This window comes from Nanorana parkeri, unplaced genomic scaffold (genome assembly GCF_000935625.1).
Source record: "Nanorana parkeri isolate BGI_ZX_2015 unplaced genomic scaffold, ASM93562v1 scaffold1011, whole genome shotgun sequence".
Classification (NCBI taxonomy): Eukaryota; Metazoa; Chordata; class Amphibia; order Anura; family Dicroglossidae; genus Nanorana; species Nanorana parkeri.
Window position 1 is genome coordinate 25,227 of NW_017307279.1, and position 23,329 is coordinate 48,555.

Sequence of the window (23,329 nt, forward strand, 5' to 3'; positions counted from 1 at the left end):
ACGGGGGAACATAAAATATTAATATAATATTTTAGATTTACCTAACTAAAAAACGAAGAAAACTATTTTTGCGAACTTTGTTTTTTAGTTCTGACAATAAAAAATAAGGCACAAAAGTATGTACAAAACTGCAATACTTTTCCTTCACATGCTGTGGAGATCTTACTGTATATAGGCAGCTTTCCTTAGCAGCAACATAACTTCAGCATAATGTGCTTATAACGTAAGGCTAAAACAATAGCATACCTGCAGGCAAGCGTCTGTTTATATATATAGCAGAGCCTTGCTCACTGTACTGCTCCTGTATCTCAATAACCAGGCAACCAGGCATGGACATGTTTCAGTCTTTGTAGATCCAGGGTGTATTCCCAGTAATTATAAAGTGTTTGCTCCTGCCTACCCATATGGTATGAGAACTTGAGTTCTGTACCAACATATGTGCCAGATAAACTAAATAATACATTTATAGGCATTGCACAATAGCAAATGCACCTAGGGAGAGATTTCCACTCCTCGCAATTTGAATTTTAAATAAGTTGTTCTATGAGGCAAAATGTGCAAACAGAGACACGTGGGGAATAGGGTGGATGAGTCTGGCTGTTGGATGGTTGAAAAGGATTAAGCCTAACTGTTTAAAATAATACTGAGGTGTGTTCCTATAATTGGTTTGACAGAACAAGTATGATTTTGCCTAGAATAGTCTTTCAACACAAAGAACAATAAAAAGCTCAAAAATGACAAAGAAAAGGAGCCAATTTATCTCTCAGGCCCCTTTCACACGGTGTTCCAATAAGGTCTACCTGTCTGTTTTTTAAGCGGCCTGTGTCAGTCTATGGGGAGTTTCGCCTCGTCCCCTAACATCTGATTACCTTGAGTTCGTCTAGGTCCACAAAATAATGGAACAAAGTTCTGTATTTGCAGACCTGAATGAGACAGATAAGAGGTTATTGGATGTAAACGGACAAATGTCCACTTACATCTGACTCCAGATAGATCCGGACATCGGATGTCACAAGAGTGACTTCAGTTCTGCCCTGATCCTCAGGGGATCCATGCATTGATGTTATTATGATACAAATGCATGATGTGCAACTTGTGTGGAGTGTCACTTCCAAAATATACTAATTCTCTTACTTGAATGGCAAATGATCACATATATACAGGAAGGCAAGCGTTAAGCTGATAGCGTTTGATAAATGCTTAGTAAGGAAGTTCCATCTGCTGTTGGATTTGATATGTGACTTATGCATCATGTATCAAACACCTGCTTTCTTGATTCAGACGGCAGATGGCTTGACAGGATTCTTTCGGTGTCCTGCATTTGCCTTGGATTTTTATTAGACATTATCCTATTCCAAGCCATAAGATTTTCTGTTAGTCTCCATGTTCCATGGCCAGTTACCTTTCTTATTGTGCAGGCTTAATTCGAGGTCTCAGTAGTGGATTAATCATACCTCGGGGGCCAGGCTGTTTTCAATTCATGGGCTCCCCATCAGTTTAATGGGATCAAACAGAAGGGCAAGCATATGCAGTTATGTGCGTGTTTGGCTTCTAATGTGTTTATACAATAATTTTGACAAGTTTTATGCTGCTTTGCTTTTTTTTAATTATTTATTTTTTATTAAATCTAGTAATACACAGAAAGTGGTATATATATATAAATAAATGCAAACATATGTATCATGATAACAAATTCAGAAAAGTTCCGTCATACGTATGTTTCTCACCTGGTGGTAGGTTCCTTGTGGTGATACCACAGGGTGTGTTTCATGGAGTATACCCAGAAGTGCAGTAGATCTTTTTGGTTAGATTCACGGGGCAAGATGAATGAAGCTGGCGGGGAGGGGGGGATTATGAGCCATAACATAGTGGATGAGAAGGTGGAAAGGGAAGGGTGGGCCAGGAGAAGGAAGGCAGGGGGTAAAATGATCTTTTTCCTCCCCTGAGATGATGTGCATGGTCACATGTCCTAGTCACATGTCTAGTCACATGTGCCAGAAATCCAGGAAGTAAAAGGAGAGCTAGTAATCTGCCCTTAGACTGAAGACTGGGAAAGAAGAGAGAAATAAGGTATGCAAAGAATACAACGCCTGCAATTATCTAGAAGTATGTGTTTGTCGATTGTAATTACTAAATATTTCTAAAGGTGGGTTTGTTGTTATTTTAAAGATATGTGTGAAGGTCCGCTTTAGGTAATTGCTGTCACTCTGTAACAAGTGATCAGTTTTTGTCCAAGAATGTAAACTGGTGCCAGTAAGACCCGGTTTAACAGGGTGAAGTTCCTCTTGGTGTTCAAGGGAACAAGTTAGGTTCTCTATTCTTTGAATGTTTAAGACTTTCAAACATGAAAGAGTAATTGGTGTGAAAGTTTGCTGTTTCCAGTATAATGGAAAGCAGGTTCTAGCCGCATTAATGAGTTGAATGAGTAGGGATCTCTTGTACGCACCTTGTGATAGATGCTTGCAATAAAGTAATAATGCTGCTGCAATATCTCCCAAGTCTATTCCTGTAAGGTTAAAGATAACTGATTTTACTTTTTACCAAAAGGGTCTTATCAAAGAGCAATCACAGAAAATATGGAGGAGTGTACCTTGTTTGTTATTGCATCTTCAGAATATTGGAAAGGTCTTTTGGAAGAATATGTGAAGATAAGTGAGAACTCTATGCCACCCTGATAGGATTACTGGCAATTGATACTTTATGTGCAAAGCAAATAATTTTATTTCTTTGGTTCTGGGAGAAGGCACATCTAAGATCTGTTTCTCACTTCTTGATATAGGGAGGAAAGAAGTTTGGTGTTACTTTAACTAGAAGGTAGTAACATTGGGATTGAGGGTGTCTTAAAGAAGAACTCTCCCCTTATATTTTTCACAGCTGTCTCCTAACTTCAACAATGCATGTTGATTTTTATCCCATGCTGCTCTGTATAATAGAACTAAGATAGAAACTTTGACAGTTCACTCCTCTTTATCCTCAACCATGATCTGCAAATGAGATGTCTTCTTGATTGACAGCTCTCATTTTACTGTCTCTGCACTTTCCCAATACAAAACAAGTCTCCTTTTCCAGTTCTAGTGTATGTGCTGAATCCTGTGAGAGCGTGCCTCCTTCCTCTGCATTCTTGTGACTTTGCTTGCGTGGTAATGTGATGTTTAGTACTTTATTGGTGTTGTACTTGGCCTCACTATTTGGCATAAAGCTGACCTGGTCAGGATGTATGATGCTTGGCATGTGTGGGATAAGGCGATTATATAAGGCCTTAGTGAAGACTTTTACTTCCAAGTTCAGGAGGGATATGGAACAATAAGTAGTGTATTGAGATGGGTCTTTTCCATCTTTTGGTATATATCCATAATATGGGCTCATGGGGAGAGGCGTAACTAGAAACCTCAGGGCCCCGGTGCAAGAAACCATTAAGGCCACCCCCCAAAAAAAACAACATGATTTTGATACCTTTTTTTTTTAACCGGTTTGAAAGGTTTTTTTTTGTTTTTTTTTAAGTTTTTGCATATATCTACTGCTTGGTAGCCATACATATATGCAACATCACCTGAGGGTTTAATACCACTTTAAAGCATTTTATTCATTTTTGGTAGGAAAACAAATGACACTGCAAGACAATGACACTCTGCACATATACAACAATCAGTACCTACCTGGACCTGCCCTCGTCAGGTGCCTGCTGGGAATTGGAGTTCCCTGACAGGCCACACCCCCGCTGCATCTTCTTCTATTCTTCACCGCAACGCAACACCGCGGGCGGCGGGCAGCATGAGTAGCGGCGGCAGCGTGAGCAGCTGCGGGCCCTCCTCTTCTCTCTGGGCCCCCCCGAACTGGCGGAACACCCTGGTAGTTCCGCCAGTGCTCATGGGTAGTCTGTAGGCATATAGTGTCCATTGATGACAGAGTTGAGGGCAGAGGTATGCTCTTGTACTAAATGGTCTTGGAAGGCGTTTAATGATAGCCTGCCTGTGTCCTTTATTTGAGGACATGGATGTTATTGCAGGTTGAACCTCCTACAAAATTAGGAGCTTCCATAGATTCCACAGCGGCCTTAGAAATCAATGGTTTGGTCTAATTGTTTGATATACTCCTGAATTTTAAATAGAATTATGGTGTCCATAGAATTCAAAATAAATAATTTACCTAAAAACAAGAGTAGATATATATCTCTCACACTGCCAAATGATGCTTTGTTGCAGAGGAATTGTCCCTCGAAGTCTGCTGGGAAACCAACATTTCTGAAAATGTTGATTCCTTGTGTCTCCCTCAGAGCTCAGTGGTTCCTCTTACTGACCAGCATGTTACTACAAGACACATTAGTGATGTGGAGGATGACAGGAGGAACTAGTAAGTTATGCAGGAGTCCCTTGAGATCAACACTCCTAGAAGTGTTGGTTTCCCAGCAGACTTCAGGGCATGATCCCTTAGCAACATAGTGGCATTCGGGGGCACAGGCAGCAGCAGAGGTAAGCATACTCTTCAAGTAAAGGCTTTAATTTGAGTTCCTTATTGGCCACAGGGTCCATTATAGCGCTAGCTAAAACACAATTAGTGTGATTTCAGGTTAATGAATCAGGGCCGTTGGGTCCTTTCAGTCTTTCGCTCTTTGGAGTGTATTGGGTGCCCTGGGTCATTTTACCCTAGCACCTATGGTGTGTTTTAACAAAGAATTCAAACCTCAAACTCATATCCTTTTATTTGTAATTGTATTTTTCACATGAAAACACAATTTATGACTAGATATGTTTGGTTGAATCACTGGTCTAGAACTGTCTTCACACGCCCAACTACCTGTGAATGTATTACATCTATGTATACAACATATTTTTAAAATGCTGATTTAGTACTATTTTAGGGTGTAGGCTGACAATAATTTTCAATGAGATACAAAACAGCTACATTAGCTGCACTGAGTGGTAGCCCATAGGCAATTCTAGCTCTCATATTTATATTCTGAATATTTACATCAGACAGAGAGAGAGAGAGAGCTAGCAGCCCTGGGGGAGTATAAGATGTGGTGGGTGTTGACTTAAAATTGGCTGCACAGCCCAACTCCTCCAGCCTCTGGAGAAGCTCAAAGATAATTAAGGGGAGGATAGACAAGAACGTCGGGTGAGTAACCATTTTTGGCAAATTAAACCCAGCCGAAGCAGGCTTTGAACTGTGAAAATGTTTTTTACCTATGGCACTTGTTGCATGGAATGACTGGAACTTAAAGCATACTTCCAACCAAACAAATAAGCACCTAATTGAAATACAGCTGAAAAAAATACTTTTGTATTGCAATTTAACCACTCTTTTGATCTATCTTGTGTAGACATCCAAAATGCTTGAAGCTGCTGCTTGGTGCCACCATCTTGCATGTGTTGGTAAAATGCTTTTGTGCCATCTTACCACCACAAGCTTGCTTACTGGACTATGAATGAACACAACCACATTGGTGTGGGTTCTTTTCTGTCAGCCTGCCTAAAAAACTTCCCTTACAGTGCTCAAGGACCTAAATGTGAACCTGTGCTTTGCTACCCAGCGTGGGCATTGATAATGCTGGATACCCAGGGCACGAGCTCTGCATTTTTATGTGTTCATGTAACATATTTTTTTGAACTTTAATTATTAAAGAAACAACAGGTTCCCACTTGGCTACATATCAGAGATCAGCTGAGAAGCCATATGATCACATAAATGTTCTCCAAACAAAATTAGCATATAAAAAATAAATTTATGAAAAAAAATATATAAACATAAGTTACCCAATGTGCACACATGTACCCCCCTCCCTCTAAAAACACAACGCATGTAGGACCAGTTGGGTTCCTGATGTAGAAAAAATTCATGCACATGCCCTGCGTTAATATAAACGGTAACCGTGTGGTGGGTGGGTACTGGATACTGGACTACAATAGGTACTGGATGTGGTATAGTCCAACTACTGGGTGTATAATCCAAGGTATCAGAGATAGGTGAATTTGTGTACACTGAAGAAAGTCTGAATGGACGTGGTTATAAATAAAGATGATTTAAACTGTGCATCCTGAGGTGCTTCCTGTAAACGCACCCTGCTACACAGTATATCTCACCACCATTGCATTATAATTAATTAAACTTTAATTACCTGTAAAGGCCTATCTCATGTAGACATCCAAAATGCTTGAGGATGCTGCTTGGTGCCAGCATCTTGCATGTGTTTTTAGCAACCCCATCAGACTCAAAGCTTTCATTCAAAAAGCCCTCTATTGTCTTCTGACTCTTCCCCTTCACTGCCCTGCCTCCGCATGCTACAAAAGTTATTATGGAGGTGAAGAGAGTGGCAGCACTGCTGGGCCTGCACAGACAAATCTGCCTTCATTTGTTTCTGACATGTTCCCCCTCCCAGACACTGCAGCTCATAATGGGATGGTTTCAGCAACAGAGGCAATGCTGTCAATCCAGACAGCAGTGGGCAGGACTAGGTGTGGCTAGATGCCGATTGACAAGTTACAGCTTTGTGAATCAGCAGTGACAATTCTGATAGCCCCACATCCCCCTGCAATATGTTTTCATCCTACTATACAGCCTACATGAGAGGGCAACGCTGCTCTAAATTTAAGAGCATCATTGCCACGCCATCACAGGAATCTGCATTAGGTGGATTTCACTGGCAGGCTCAACAGGTATTTGTGGGACTTGCAGAGGAACTGTAGCCCTGGATGAACTTGGTCATATCAACTTTTTGTTAAATACTTACATAGTTTCATATCCAGCCTGAAGAAAAGCTGGACTGCAGTGTATAATTATTTTCACGCATACCTTTAATGCACAAAGTACTTCTAGTGTTGTATGCATTAAATGTCATGGTAGAACAATTACACTAGACTACAAACAGCCATTTAGAGCAAGCAAGTCCGTTGTGCATGTTGGTTATTTAAGAGATACATGAATGAGCCATGACTTGTATCATGCCACAAAATCTTTTTTTTTAGGACAGCCCAAAGATGAATCATACATACAAAGATCAATCCAACTATAGGAACAGCAGGATCTGCATGAACTTACCTGTGTTGCAGCTCCGTCCTGCACCATTTCTTTGGGAGCAGTTGATTTTTTTTTAACATAGGAGCCAATAACTCTACAGCACTTACTCTTCGCTTGATGCAGAACTAGCAAGACTGTTGCTATCCAACAATTCTGGGTGTGTCGCATAGTGTTTCCAAGCACCATAGGACTCAGTAGAGGGACATGCTATCCAGCACACCCAGAAGTGTTGGAAAGCACTGGTGCTGATAGCTCTGCAAGAGAGCAAATAATGCATTTGCCGCTGTTTAGAGGGGAAAGTATTCATCCTCTATAGGTTTCAGGTCCAGCAGAGCTTTCCAGGGTTTTTTCTAAGGCTCTTCACCAGAATGATATACACTATTCAATAAACTCCTATCCATAACCGCCTAATTTTAGGCCAACTCCACAGGGTATGGAGGAGTGATCCAGGTGCAGTGTATCCCCGAAAACAGCAGAGAGAGGCCCATGGAGCAGCAGCAGAGAGAGGCCCATTAGCCAACCGTTGGGGAACCATATGCCACCTCAAATGGCCTCAATAGTCGTGGAGTTAATCGAGCAATGGGCAATAGTGTCCCAAATCTGGGACCACTCACAAGCCTCCAATGTTTTCTCAAGTTCCTTCTCCCAGAGTGTTGCAAAAGGCATCGGAGACAATTGTTGACCCTCCAAAAAAAGAATAGCAGAAAGAAACAACTTGTATATTTTACAAAAAGGGAATATCTCTTTTTTGTTACATAGAGGTACAATACTTCACTTCTGGATCCCTTGCCTAAACAAGGATGATGTACTAATCGCTCCCCCTGCCTGCTGGGAAGTCCAAATCACACATGTTAGCAGTCAGAATTTCAGTAAAGGGCTCATGCATGCCGTGAGACCTGGCATGTGTGCAGACATGTATAATATATATAATCCGCGCTTATGGATATAAATATAATATAATTCTAAAAAAATGTATATATTTAAAAATATGCGCAGACATATGTGCAGACATGGCGCTGCTCTGTTCCAGGTGTTTAGGACCTGGCAAAGATCTGCGGCATATCTGTGCATATGCAGGATTCCCTGTGCATGCGCAATCATGCTGCAGGTCTCTACCAGGTCCAAAATATGGCAGAGACTAGCACCATGGCTGAGCCATGCTGGGAATATTAGGAAGTCACCCCAAAAAGGATCTCCAAAATGGCATCATATTACATGGAGAATTTATATAGTGTGTAAATGTATTTTTTCTCCATAGGATGAATGAAGTTCCTCTTTACTGTCACAAGTGTAGTGACTAAACAAGCTTATAAAGCAACCAAGTGCTTCCTGAAAGAATAAAGATGTCACACCTACTGTTGTTTAAATATTGTATATGCTATTCTGTAAATGCACCTGTTATCAGCTGTCACATCGAATGTATGATATCGCTTCAGGAAATGTAATTTAGACAACGATTAAAATGTTAATGTGCATATAGGATTTGTATCTTTATGTTGGCTTAAGTGGATGAATATCAAAGGTACCTGTGCTTACCTTTATCCTGTTATCACATCATGACTATGGACACCAGGACATGCTTGTACACCTCTGTTATCTTCTAGGGTGTCCTGAGAGCCCCAAAACACAGGATGCTCTAATATGAAGATTTTGACTTTTATTAGGAGATTGATGCTCAACCAGTGGCGGAACTACCGCCGGTGCAGGCGGTGCGGACGCACCAGGGCCTCCGGCCTCTAGGGGGCCCAGCACAGTCCCAGCGCCGGATCGGTACCCAGCGGCCAGCGGGCCCCCCATATCTGCGCCGAGAGTGTCAGATCATCCGTTCATCCGACACTCCCGGCGATGTGGGGTTTTTTTGGGGGGCGGGGGGGGGCCCAAAAAAAAAATCTTGCACCAGGGCCCTTTGTTCCTTAGCTCCGCCACTGTGCTCAACCCTGTCCCAATCCTTCCAGAAGTTTTTTAAAGAGGCAGCCCATGTGAACTAGGCCTTTATTAGGCTAAAGAAAGGACCAAGTCTGGGGGCAGATCATTATGTACCACGATTTAAAGGCTGCTCACATGTATAAATGTATTGGGCCAAAGAAACTTTGCAGACTACAGAACTCCTCCCTCCCCTATATATTATGGATGAGGGGGTGTTCTATGGTCATATCCTAGGGTGACAATGCTGCTTCATTATAGATGCAATATAGTAAGTGAGTGCTGAAACCATAGGACAGGAGGTGTGTTAGTAGAAGGCAGTGGCATCACAAGGGGCATGCGGAGAAAGGGGGGGTCCGGGTGATACAATCAGAGTAGGTTGCATCAAAATGACTCACAGTCATTTTGGTGTCACCCCCTCTGAAAATTCGGGCACTCGGTCATGAACTGAGTGCCCGACAGCTGTACGAGAGAGGAAGGGACCCTCAAGCATACCTTATCCCGCTGGGTGAACATCCCCTCCTCTCTTGATGATGGACACTGGCAGAGAGAGAGAGGACGTTTACCTGGCCGGATAAGGTATGCCGCCGTGTCATCTTCCTCTCTCGTGCAACTGTCAGACTCTCAGTCCATGACCGAGTGCCTGACTTTTCAGAGGAGGTGACACCAAAATGACTGTCAGTGATTTTGGTGTCACCCCTCCAATGGTGTCACCCGGGTGCGGGCTGCAACCCTCTAGTGACGCCGTTGTGCTTTACTCCAACCTCTAGACAAAAACGAACACTCCGCTCTTGCAGTGTGAGGGTAGCCCCACTCCAAGGGTACTTTTGTTTGCCCAGAAAATGGGCTTTAAATTAGCCAACGGCCTTTGTTACCACAAGTAGAATTCCAAGGGGTATTTTTAATGAAAAAGATAATAAAATACATGTTTTAGTAGTTTAATAAAAAAACTTTACATATAAATATATTCAGTTATATATTGATCTGTTCTTGACCTTTACATTTCGCCTAAATATTAGGTCTTCAGACTCATTAGAGGAAGTAAACAACACTGGATTCATATACAAAGCTGTTTTGCCACATGAAGAAAAATGTTAATTGTGGGTGTTGTCTGACAGTGACACATGGAACGCTTAGACGGGGCGTATTGTCATTTCAGAATGTTCCTTTCTTTCTGCTTGGAGCGGTGCTGGAGGTTATTGAGAGCAGATTGCACAGGCTGAGTTTAACCCCTTTGTTTGAGATTCATAACTGACGTGAGGAATACACAACCAAGAAAAATCATTCTACCATTTCAGACTGTTATCTGCATCATAATCATTATGTGTGTTAGGCATTCCTCAGTGATAAATTGCAAAGATATGTACGAGGGTAAGCACGCACCAGTGACAAGGGTTGGCCTGCTGCCTGCTCTTGCACAGGAACCATAAAGGATAAAGAAGCCTCCTCTATTTATCTCCCTTTGTGGGAGAACTTAGATTTGATCATCATGCTTAGCCTGGCTTACAAAAGACATACAAAATACTTCTCACCATGAACTATGGGCATTGAAAGATCTTCCTATCCTTTCTCTAATTACATTCTGCTTCGACTTACAGTGTTTTGGCATTTCAACATGGCTGACGTAAGGATGTAACACATGTACAGTGAAAAAACTGTTCTCTTTTGTATAAAGAAATAGAATAATAGTATATACATTTTCTACATACTCCGTGCTGCCGCTCTGCTCCGAAGTGACGGCTTGATATCTCGGACGGAGGGTCTCTCTAGGGGCAGATGCGGAGGGTCTAAGCAGGGGCAGATGTGGAGGATCTCAGCAGGGAAACATGCAAAGGGTCTCAGCAGGGGCACATGAGGAGGGTCTCAGCAGGGGCACATGAGGAGGGTCTCAGCAGGGGCACATGAGGAGGGTATCAGCAGGGGCACATGCGGAGGGTTTCAGCAGGGGCACATGTGGAGGGTCTCAGCAGGGGCAGATGCAGAGGGTCTCAGCAGGGGCACATGTGGAGGGTTTCAGCAGGGGCACAAGAGGAGGGTCTCAGCAGGGGCACATGTGGAGGATCTCAGCAGGGAAACATGCGGAGGGTCTCAGCAGGGTCACATGAGGAGGGTCTCAGAAGGGGCACATGCGGAAGGTCTTAGCAGGGGCAGATGCAGAGTGTCTCAGCAGGGGCAGTTGCGGAGGGCCTCTCCAGGGGCAGATGCGGAGGGTCTCAACAGGGGCACATGTGGAGGATCTCAGCAGGGAAACATGAGGAGGGTCTCAGCAGGGGCACATGAGGAGGGTCTCAGAAGGGGCACATGCGGAGGGTTTCAGCAGGGGTACATGCGGAGGGTCTCAGCAGGGGCAGATGCAGAGTGTCTCAGCAGGGGCAGATGCGGAGGGTCTTAGCAGGGGCACAGATGTAAGGTCTCAGCTGGGGCACGTGTGGAGGGTCTCAGCAGGGGCACATGCGGAGGGCCTCACCAGGGGCACATGCAGAGGGTCTCACCAGGGACAAATGTGCAGGCCGATGGAACACTGTGAGATGTGCGGGTCAGAGCTGTAAACAGGCTCCACTGTGATTCCCCAGAAGACTGCCGTGAAGTCCCCAGCAACCGCGGGACCTATTGGCAGCCAAATCTACTTAAATATTTTAAACGCCGGACCCGGTGTGTGGGTGGTTGGGTGCCTGGGACCGGATCTCACTGGGCTCCCCCAGGACCAGATCTCACTGGGCCCCCCTCAGCCTCGGGCCCTGATGCAGCCGCCCTGGCTGCACCGGTGGTAGGTCCGCCCTTTTTGGGACAGTGGTAAGGTTTTCCAATGTGCTGAAAAACCTCTACTTACAATGCTGATCTTCTGACGTATGTTTATTAATGGTTTGTAGCTAATGGATTCAGTCCCATGACTTCCAGATTTGGTATTTCTGTATCACATAGCAGTAAAGCCATTGGCTGCTGTTGATGGTCACACGTGGTTACAGAGTTAGCACAGGTGACTCCAGTAAATGCAGAGCTGGCATGAAGGGTAAGAAGAGAATAGTGGAAGATAGCAGAAAAAGTAGGCAAGATGGAGAGATGCAACATGGAAGAGATTGCAAGTACACTGTAAGTGATAATAAACATTAAGGGCTTGTTCACACTATATCCAGTGCGCACTGTGTTCCGACGCGGTTGGTGGCTCAAACGCACTCAATCGCATAGAGCAAGCCTCCCTGCATTCTGGGGTGGGAGGAGGCGTGGCAGTGCCATTCAAGTCAATGGCCATCGCAGCTATGCCACCTTCCTACTGTGCGATCGCCCGCACCAGAACGTGTGGTATAGCAATGCCCTACGTTCCAGTGCGGTGTGATTGTGAAAAATAGTGCATGAAATTCCCCCTGCCGGAACGAACTGGATATAGTGTGAACAAGCCCAAAGTATGACCCCCCCCCATTCCTCCCTGCTCTAGCCCATCCTGCAGGGTTTTTATATTTCCTTACCCAGTGAAGCCAGTTATACTGTTATCCCAAAGATGGGATTTAAAGTGTATTTCCTTTTTTGCAGTCAAATTTGAGAAAACCCCTCTATATGTTTGTTATGTGTTCCCATTCACACAGCATACTGAAAAATAGTTTTTAAAAATATATTTCTTGCCTTTAAGTTGTTTCTTTGGTGAAGGCCTTTGTGCAGATTCCAGGCTACTCTCAGCAGTTTGTCCCTCAGTTTGACCCTCTATTTTCACTTCTTCTTCTTCTTCTTCTGAGCTTCTTCTTTTTTCTCTTTTATCCATAATGTGGTAGTAGACGCAGTATATTACCATATATGGCAGACTTACCTGTAATATGAAGCTTTTATGGCAGAAGAGACACAGCCTCTACTGCCATAGAAAGCTTGCTGATCCCCATTTATTTTTCCTTTACATCCAGTTTAACATTCAATGTTTCTTAAGATGGCCATTCACTGTTAGACTTTTATATGAACGTTCATATAAAAAAAACTTCTCAGAACATTCAATATTGTCACCAGAGACTCATTTCATAATCCGTTTGATTTTAACTTTTTTTCGATATGAATAGAGTTTCCCGAATGAAAACCACATTCACTGTTAGTTCGAGAAAAAAATTCCATCCTGCTTCCTCAATTTTTTTTTGTCACTCCGATCTATATCTTTTGTTGGTTTGGCCACATTAACTATTAGAGAAAATAAGATTCCAAAAACTAGGGATGCACCAATACCGGTATTTTGGTATCAAGTACCAATATTTTTTTTTCGGTACTCGTCGATACCAAAACCGGAAGTCCCATTAAGGAAGCCAAGACGGCATGTGATGACTCGCCACCCGGCTTCCCGAATAGCAGGGAAGCCGTCACGATGCTTCTCGTCACTATGTGATGAGGTGACGAGGGAGCATGAAGCCGGCTTCCCAGCCAATCAGAAATCCGGGCGCTGTGTCATTACACGCTTCCCGGCTTCCTGATTGGCCGGGAAGCCGGCTCCAAGTGACAAGGGAGCATGGAGCCGGCTTCCACGCCAATCAGGAAGACTGGCAGCGAGTCATTACATGCTTCCCGGCTTCCTGATTGGCCGGGAAGCCGGCTCCAAGTGACAAGGGAGCATGGAGCCGGCTTCCACAGCAATCAGGAAGCCTGGCAGCGTGTAATAACGTGCTGCCCGGCTTCCTGATACAGGAAGTATCGGGCTAGGCATCAGAGCACTTGTGCCAGTACGAGTACTCGCCCAAATACTTGGCATCGGCACCGATACTAGTATTGGTATCGGTGCATCCCTACCAAAAACGCATTTTTTCTCAAACTGAATTCTAACCATGCGTACCCTGCATACGCCTTTAACCCTTTGTTGGGCCAGACAGTGTTCAAATCTAGTTTACAGCTAGAAGCCTCAGTATTACCTCCGTACACATTTTCTTTAGCCACGCCATTGACTTACACATTTTTTTCTGACTATTACATATGAAGCAGATCTAATATTATGTACTGAACTTTACTTTTATTGTTTGCACAAAGCCCTGTCTTTGATTTTACTACCTGTCTGAGCTCTTCATCAACTGTTATTGACAATGGAGGTGACAGGTGCTCACACATAATTGCTTTCATCAAAACCCACAATTAAGTACAAGTGGATGTCCATAAAATAAGAAAATACTTGCTTTGCTTGTTGTAAAAGCTGAACTCCAGGGAAACAGATAAATACACAGGAAAAATATTTATGGGTACAGCTCTACCTGCCAAGAATTTAAAATTTGCTACGGCCAGGCTTGTGATCCATCCAACCCAGCCATGTATGGTATCTGCACCACAGCTATAGCAGTACAGTAGGACAAAGACACCCCCCTAGCTTTTTGATTGGACAATAAAGGAGCGGCAGCTCACTGCTGAATTCACCCATCTGCTCACTCCTCCTGTCAGTGTGTGCACTCAGCACAATCTCACTTTTAATGGACTCTCAGATTTGCTGTGCAAGCTCTCAAGCAGGCTCTGAGGTGGGCTGTGCGGGCTCTTACATGGCTATGTGGGCTTTCAAGTGGCTGTGTGGAGTCCCAGGTGGGCTCTCAGGTGGGTATGTGGGGTCCAATGTGGGCTATGTGGGCTCTCAGATGGCTGTCTGGGGTATCAGGTGGGCTATGCAGGCTTTTAGGAGTGCTGTGTGGTGTCTCAACAGGGGTCTGGAGGTGGGCAGCGTGGTGTCAGGAAGACGGAGGAGGAGATGTGTGGGCCAGCTCACAGGATGGCTGCCGAAGTCCCGTGCTTGCTGGGGACCTTGGCAGCCTTCCTGTGAGTTGCGGACCTGCACATCTCCTCCTCCGTCTCAAAAAACGGACTGCCTGGGTGAATGCCGACAGGTGTTAACTCTAGTGGAGACATTCTAAATTATTGGTCGCCAAAGTAAAGCTGCCATCACCCGGTTTGACAAAGTTGATTTTTCAATCTACTTTTTTTGGAAGGAGCCAGGTTGAAAATATCGACCGAACAGTGCCTGCATCCAGTCAGCTAATTTGGCCAAATCAATTGCTGCAGAGCTCTGTGCATTCTGACACACTGGACAAAACTATATTCGATTTCAAGCCATCACAGTCCTGATTAATAGAGATGTGGACGGCAAAAATAATTCATTTTCAGACAAAACAAATGAAAACGAAAAACATTTTCATTCATTTCATCAAAGGAAACTAATTTTTATGTTGTTTTCGGATTCGGAGGCAACGAGCCTCCGAATCCGAAACCGCACACTGAAACTGCAGAACGAGTGGCGGCCATACTGGCCACCAGCGTGTTTTGCTCATGCGCGCCGTTATCTTGAAGTGTATCTTAATATCCACCAAGATGGCGGCGCCCGCATGTTCGAGCGCCACCATCTTGGTGTATATCAAGATATACTCCAAAAAGGGCAGCACGCATGTGCAGAATGCACCAGTGGCTGATATGGCCAGCGCTCGTTCAGCGTGTGATGCCACCAACATGTGACGACATACGCTCTGCCTCCAAGATGGCGGCGGGCATGCGTAGAACGCGGCCGCTGTGTGTTCTGAAAACTAATTTATGTATGCCCTATTATAGTTTTCGTATATTCAGGCATATAATAAATTCCTTATTTCAGATTCGGACAAACCGCCGAACCAACTAATTTTCATTGATTGGCAGGTTCATCCAAATCCGAATGCACACGTCTACTGATTAGGGATGCACCGATTCCGATACTAGTATAGGTATTGGTGCCGATAACAGTATTTGGGCGAGTACTTGTACTAGCCCAAATGCTCAGATGCCTTCCCCAATACCAGAACTCCCGGTCAGAAGGAGATTTCCTCTGACCAGCAGTGCAGCGAGGAAACATGGAGCTGGCTTCCTGACCAATCTGGGTGGCGGATATTGACCTGCCTCCCCGGCTCGATGCTGATTGGCTGGAAAACTGGCTTCCCGGCCTATCAGCATTGAGCCAGCCAAGCAGCATGGAGCCAGCTTCCCGGGCAATCAATAAGCCAGGCAGTGACCTTAATGTCATGACTTGCCGCCCGGCTTCCTGATTGCCCCGGAAGCCGGCTACACGCTAGCGGAAGTACCGAAAGATAAATATCGGTACTCGTACTCAGTACCGAAAAACCACTATCGGTGCATCCTTAGTCCTTAGTAAGCCCTGATGAAGAGGGTATTTCTTTGAGCCTGTGTTAGCTATTTCTATACAGTTCCCTCATCCCTATATTAAAATGACACTAAACTCATTTAAGTACCCTAATTAACACAAATGTAGCAACACACACAGGGACCATAGGGATCAAAATTAGCCACTGTCCAGAAGCACCAATTCAGAGATGATTTGAGGATCTACAGCCGAATGATACACAAATAAGATACATTTTTGTTAATAGTTCAGGTACTTGAATGCATTTTTAAAGGGTTATTAAACTGCTAGCAAGCAGTAAATATATGCAAGACGATTAAAAAAAAAACTTTTTGAAAGGGTTAATACTTACCTGTGTCTCCGCCATGCACTCCCATGCGAACATCTGAAAATTTCTCGGGCGGCCGCAAAGGATCTTGGGTGCATGCGCAGTTCAGATGTTCGGCCGGGAGACGAGGAAAGACACAAGGTAAGTAAATGGAGCAGCGTGCACCTGCACAGACTCCGTGGGACATCAGAGGAGAGGAGGACAGAGGAGTCAGCGCTGGATCGAAGCGCTGGAGGGACAGCTAAATACTACAGGAAAGAAGAAGAAGATCAGATTAAGAAGCATCATTTAAGGTAAGTCCTTACTTTAGCACCGTGGGGGAGGGGGTGACTTTAGCCTTTAATGTCAATTTAACGTTTGAGTTTAGTGTCACTTTAAATAAGATGTACTAGGACTATTAAATGGAGTGTGGTGCTTCAATTCACCATCCTGCACTTTGACGCTACAAACCAAGGAGACAATGGAGATCCTCTGGAATGTAGAAGCTGCCTGTCCAGTAGTCAGATCACCGACTCTTTCACATCATAATTGGCCAGCCACAAATAGGATAAACCTTGTGGGTGAATCTCTTTCCAGTATCTGAGAACATTTAGCTTACCTCAATAAAATGATTATCTAACCTCAGCATAAAAAGAGAGAGAGGGAGGCAATGTGATTGATTAGATAACATTTTAAACAAATGGTCAATAGCCTTTCCACCCCCACACTTCACCACACCACTATTCACTTCATAGTGTTGTTTTACTGTATTTTAGTCACAAACTATTCAGGGCAGGGCTGCATTACAAAAATGCCTCAGACATACACACAGCATAAATGTATATATAGCAATGTGTGCTATATTTATAAAACGGGGATAACAAATGAAGTAATGCCCTTAAATATTACTTAGATTTACATAATGTCTGTTCAAATTATTGTAGGTCCATGCCATTCTTCTCCTCATCATACTCTCTATTAGACATGTGCACCAGCAAAAAATTCGTTTAGTTTAGTTTCGTTTTGAAAAAAAAAAAAAAAAATTCGTTTAGTTTAGTTTAGTTTTGAAAAAAAAAAAAAAAATTCGTTTAGTTTAGTTTACTGTACTTTAAGCCTAGATGTGTTGTAGAGGTAAAATGGTGTCAATGGTGCAACGAAATTCGTCCAATAACGAATTTCGGGAAATCGGGAATTTCGGATTCGTTTGCATTCGTCTTAGCTGTAATTCGGAATTCGGATGCATCCGAATCTCCGAATTTCCGAAAATTCGTTCAAAACGAATTTCGGAACGAACCGAATCGCACATGTCTACTCTCTATGTACTATATTTATACAGAATGGAAAATTCTTCTGTTATGTTCGCTTTACATGATACTCATGTCCCTACAACATAAAACTGATAAACACACACAATATGTTATATTTTATATAGGAATTCTAGTGGTTTGGGGTTATTTTTTTTAAAGTTCATAAGATCTTAAACTGATATTTTAAGAGCCACAATGTGTGTAGGGAAAGGGCTCTTGGGAGATGTAGTTCTGCTGGGTTTCTCTGTGTCAATAGGAACTGAGCTCCCAGCAGCTGCCCCTAGAAGAATTTTACAAGACTGGTGAAGACATCACATGAAGTAATGAAAGCTGTTTCTCGCTACAGGAACTATGTAAAAGAAAATGTCCATGCACCGATTGTTTGCGGCTGTCAAAACTTGTAGCTGTGTCTCCATAGACTTACATAAGCTGCCTGCACGTTTCTTCCTGCAGCTCCGGGCACATTAAAAAATTACCCTTTACGCTGTACGGGGCAACATGCCGCATATGACTGAGGACTTGAAGGGGGAACAGGACTGGGGGGAAAAATTGGACATACTTGTTAATCAAAGGGTAGCTGCACCTTTAACACATCTTTACATAAACTATGGTATATGGTCCATTCATGGGAATGGCCAGTGCCAAACAGATGCTTGCTGGACCGGGTGTAAACAGCGAGGGAGGCCCTGGTGCTAAAATGGAGGTTAGCACGGTATGGCATGGTACAGGGGTAGGAGGGTGGCTTTAGGTAAACATGTTAATGACACAGGTAGCCTTAGGCCTCATTCACACTGGGCATACATGGCTGTGCAGCGTGCACGCTCGTAAACAGCCGATCGGGGTATTGCGTGCAGCAGCCTGTTCTTCTCTATAGGAGGACGCGGCTGTACAGTGTCATACTGACACCTGAACTGCACATCCGTGCGGGTACGCGTGTCCGCACTTGGACGCAGACAGGATCCATCCTGTCTGCATCCATCCTGACAGCGTACAACCGTGTACTCCTATAGAGAAGAACAGGCTGTTGCGCGCAATCACACGCAGCACCTGTCCCTCCCGGGATCCGCTGTATACGGGCGTGCACGTCACACAGACGTGTACGCCCATTGTGATTGAGGCCTTAAAGTGATTATCACCACAGGGTCACTTTCACAAAACAGGTCACCTGTAAAAGAAGCCTTTTTATGCTTACCTTTCCGGCAGCCGCTGCAAGTATTCTATCCTTGCTTACCCTCTGGCCTCCAGCTTGTGTGTCACTACAGGACGTACGAGCTGGTGGTAAGAACCACAGCGGCTGCCTGGGGGAAAAGGTATTTGACTCATCCGGTTTTTATTGCTGTTTCTGTAGCCATCATTTCATGATGGTGCCTGAGGCAGGACTTAAACAAATTGTTTATGAAACATTTCCTTAAAGCCCAACTCCATTTTTTAAACAACAATTTAAACAAATTGCCCAGCACCCTCGAGGATAAAAAAGCACCTTTGGCTGAAATATCTCCTCTCCAGCGCTGTTTTATTTTATTTATGTTTGAGGCTCATTGAACAGCCTCTTATATATCTGATGACAGGACAGAGAGGCTGATAGTGACAGTGCAGTGGCACCTCCTCCATTCTTTCATAATTTGAAAAAAAAAACCTGGAGTTCTTCTTTAAGGATTAAGGAATTGTTGTTTCTAGGTTAGTAGGTGGAGGTTAGTAGGCATTTTTGTAAATGTCTTCCAAACTAATACAAATATTTCCTGTCTGTTAACACAGCAAGTCGATTTGATCCAATAAATGCACGGAGAACAGAATGCTCTTGGTGAGCTTTGTGCCAGTCACTGCTTCTTTGGTTTGGTATTTCTAGTCCTTTGTGCCCCCAGGGTGGTCATCTGTCCTACGATTTACTCTGAAAATCATGGCCTCAGGTTTGATTCAATGAACACTTGATCACCCTGACATGTTCCACCAGGCCTGGTAACAAAGGATGGCCAGACTCAAACATTACACGGTGGCACAAACTAAACATGAAGCAAAAGTGTGTCATTCGCAGGGAAAGGACGGCCGGGGCTGATTTTTAGTTATCTAGTCTCTTGTCCTTTGTTCTGCCAGTGTTACTTCCAAGAGATCAAACGGCTTTCACACACATCAAACAATGAGTGACAATGTCAACAACATCCTGCATCTTTGGGCCTAAATATCTCTATTGTGCTAAAAAAGTACACTATTTTTGTTTTGCACACACACAAGCGTATAATTCAGAATATTTTTTCAGACCAATGAATCAACAGCTAATACTATTCTAAATAATTAAACTGTTCTTAAAAATTCTTTGTCATTTGCCCTTTTATGCCTCATTCACATGTGGAGTGTTCCCCCGTTCAGCATAAGGGGCCATTTTCGTATGCTCCTGGAGCTGCAGCAAGAAGCGTGTGTGCAACCCATGTAACTCTATGGACGCAGGAGCTGTGCGCTCTCACACGCTGTTTCCCACAGCTCTGAGTTTTGACAGCCGCATACAAACTGTGTATGGACCTGGACCCATTATGGCTGTCAAAATTCGGAGGTGCGGGAAGTATGGTTGCCACCTTTTCTTCTAGTGAAACCCGAACACTCTAGCGACGCACTGACATTTTTTTGGGAGAATGAGTGTCGGCTTATTCATATGTAAATATCACAGTTGAGTTTTATTTTTGGTGGGTGTCCAGTAGCCCCTATCTTAATTTTGGTTGCCCCTGTCTGCATGACATCTTGTGTCCGGGTTTCTGCTGCCATGAAACCCGAACACAGCATTCAAAACCCAAACTGTCCGGGTGAATCCTGGACAGGTGGCAACCCTAGCGGGAAGCAGCGTTTGAGGGTGCACAGCTCCTACGTCTCCGTAGAGTTACATGAGCTGCCCACATGTTTCTTCATGCAGCTCCTGGCGCAGCAGAAACCGACCATTCAGAGCAACGCACCCCTTGTGAATGAGGCCTTAGCGCAAAGTAACAAGGTCTCTTAAAACCTTCCCCCGACTCACCTAAACCCACTTTTCGCATGCTCCCCGTCAGTTCCTTTACCCCATGAAAGCCACCATGAAATATCTAGTATCATGCCTGGTCTAAACACTGTTATGTAAAAAACAGTGGTGTATTTAGGGCATGGCACATATGGTGCATGCCCTGGGTGCCACTTGAAGGAGGGGCGCCACTCCGTAGGTCAACGAAAGTTCGCCGACCCATGGAGACAGCTAACTTTTGGATGGACACTCTGGTTGGCGCTCCGTCCAGCTCCTGGCAACCAGTGACATCACATGAAGAACCCCAGTTATTTGGGGTATGAAGGGTCATCTGATTCATTCCGCAAGACAGTCTTCAGCACTGTGGCATAAGGAGAGTCCATAGTCCTTTGTAAGCTACAATTTCTAAGGCTTGTGGCTTTTTTTTTATAACTGATACCTTTTCCTTACAATAGCATTAAATGTAACAAATAGAATAATCAGATGGATAAATAAAAAGCTTAAAGGAGAACTATGCGGTCAGTGTTTTTCCCCATAGTTCTCCTTCGGGTAACGGGAGGACACAAACTAGCGTCCTCCCGTTACCCGAAGGAGAACTATGGGGTCAGTGTTTTTCCCCATAGTTCTCCTTCGGGTAACGGGAGGACACAAACTAGCGTCCTCCCGTTACCCGAAGGAGAACTATGGGGTCAGTGTTTTTCCCCATAGTTCTCCTTCGGGTAACGGGAGGACACAAACTAGCGTCCTCCCGTTACCCGAAGGAGAACTATGGGGTCAGTGTTTTTCCCCATAGTTCTCCTTCGGGTAACGGGAGGACACAAACTAGCGTCCTCCCGTTACCCGAAGGAGAACTATGGGGAAAAACACTGACCCCATAGTTCTCCTTTAAAGCAATACAACATGGAAGGGCCCTTTAAGGGTTGGGAGATGGCAATGTCCGTTACACATCCAAGAGTTGATCGTCTATTGAGCAATTAATTTGTTGTGATCACATAGGTGGTAGCCTAAGACCAGAACAAGGACCACATACCCTACACTTTCACTATGGGTCTGCTTCCCCAAAGGAAAACTCACTCCACTGTGTATTTATTATGGAGTAGAACCAATTGTGTCTGCAGGAGTCTGAGCAATCCACTGAAATTGAAAAAAATAAAGTAGAAGTGAAACCCAGTTGTCCAGTTGGGGAGATTTCCTTTAACATCCTGTCCCATAGCCACAACAGGAAGTGAGAGGAAATCTCTCCTAAAAAAGGGAAATCACTGGTGGTCAGCAGGGTCACCAGAATTGGTTTCCCATTAATTCCTATTCTGGTGACAACACAAAATTTGGGATTTTCTTTCACTTTTACCAGGACAAAGAGAGAGGATGAATCTCCTTAACAGGGACACAAACACCAATAAAAACCTGAGAGATGTTCTAATCCCTCTCCACTCCAAAAAAAAAAAAAAGTTTTGGCTTCCGTGGCACTTAAAGAAATGCACAATTTTATTTCTATGAATATGGGTGCATTTTTTTTTTTTCAAAAGGTGGACTATGCCTTTAAAGGAAATGTACCCTAAACACTGAGGCTGCCATTGCTAACTTCTCATGCTGCAAATGCTAGTTTTCTGGCTGTAATACTGACCTTGAAATCAGGGGTGAGCAAACTCCGTCTCTCCAGCTGTGGTGAAACTACAAATCCCATGTCTCTGGGAGTCATGTCTGTGCCTGTGAGAATCTCGCAATGCCTCATGGGACTTGTAGTTCCACAACAGCTGTAGGGCCATTGTTTGCCCACCCCTGCGTTAAATCACTAACCCAGAACAAGTTTGTAGATAAGGAATTCTGACCTTTCTTTTTCCTGCTCTGCTTTCTTGTTCTGGGATAGAGACTCAGGAAGTACTGAAGCTATTGGGTTAGCATAAGGCCCCATTCACATATGGATGTAGCGGGAGTAGGCTTTGTTTCCCACGTTTGGGTAACACGTATTGATCCCCATTGGGTCCCTGGACGTGTGCCAAAAGTGGAAAAGTAACACATGTTGCGAATTTGTCCATGCGTTTTTTCCTGTGCATTTGTGCTCATTTTCACATGCGTGAACACACGAGTGAAAACCCGCGTTTGGTCAGCCGTATTTGGGGTGCCATTACCTAGTACTGGTAACACAAGTCTATGCAGATATCGTAAACGTGTGTCGAAGAAGGATACGCCCTGGTGTGAATATGGCCTAACAGCCGGTCAATTGACATTTTCAGAAACAGGTCAGCAATGGCAGCCTCCACATAACATATTTATTATGTTTATTTGACTAACAGTACACCCTGCTGAACACAGGTCCAGAGAGCAGTCTCTGCTTCTCCCCCAAATCTCAGCAGGCTTCAGTCAGTCAGCTGCCCACTAGCTTTGATCTCCAAGCCCATGTGTTGTACCCATAAACGTGTCCTCATCCTGCCAAAAGCCAAGTCACTATTGAGCATGCGCAGTGCCCTTACTCAGCTTAGGGAACGTTTTCAAATTGTCTCTCTCCTTATCGCATTCCAGCCCGCGTCTTCTCACGGCTCCTCTCCCTTCTGGACTAACTGCTTTCTGAAGGTAGTTGGCAGACGCTCCCTATTTCATATCCCTGTAATAAGGGTTAGGTTCGCATTCCTGCCAGTGACTGCAGCGAGCCCAGGGCGCAGGATGCGGGGGACTCGGCGCTGAGGCTCGGGGTGCAG

At 44.2% G+C, this 23,329-nt stretch overlaps 1 protein-coding gene across 1 annotated transcript in view; it reads left to right on the top strand.

Annotated features, from left to right (window-relative positions):
- Window positions 1-23,329, top strand: part of BICD2 (BICD cargo adaptor 2) — a 149,928-nt gene that overhangs the window by 20,000 nt on the left and 106,599 nt on the right. The window contains exon 2 of the mRNA XM_018567124.1: window positions 20,461-20,619. Coding sequence (XP_018422626.1) covers window positions 20,461-20,619 — 159 coding nt within the window. The remainder of the gene's footprint in view (window positions 1-20,460; window positions 20,620-23,329) is intronic.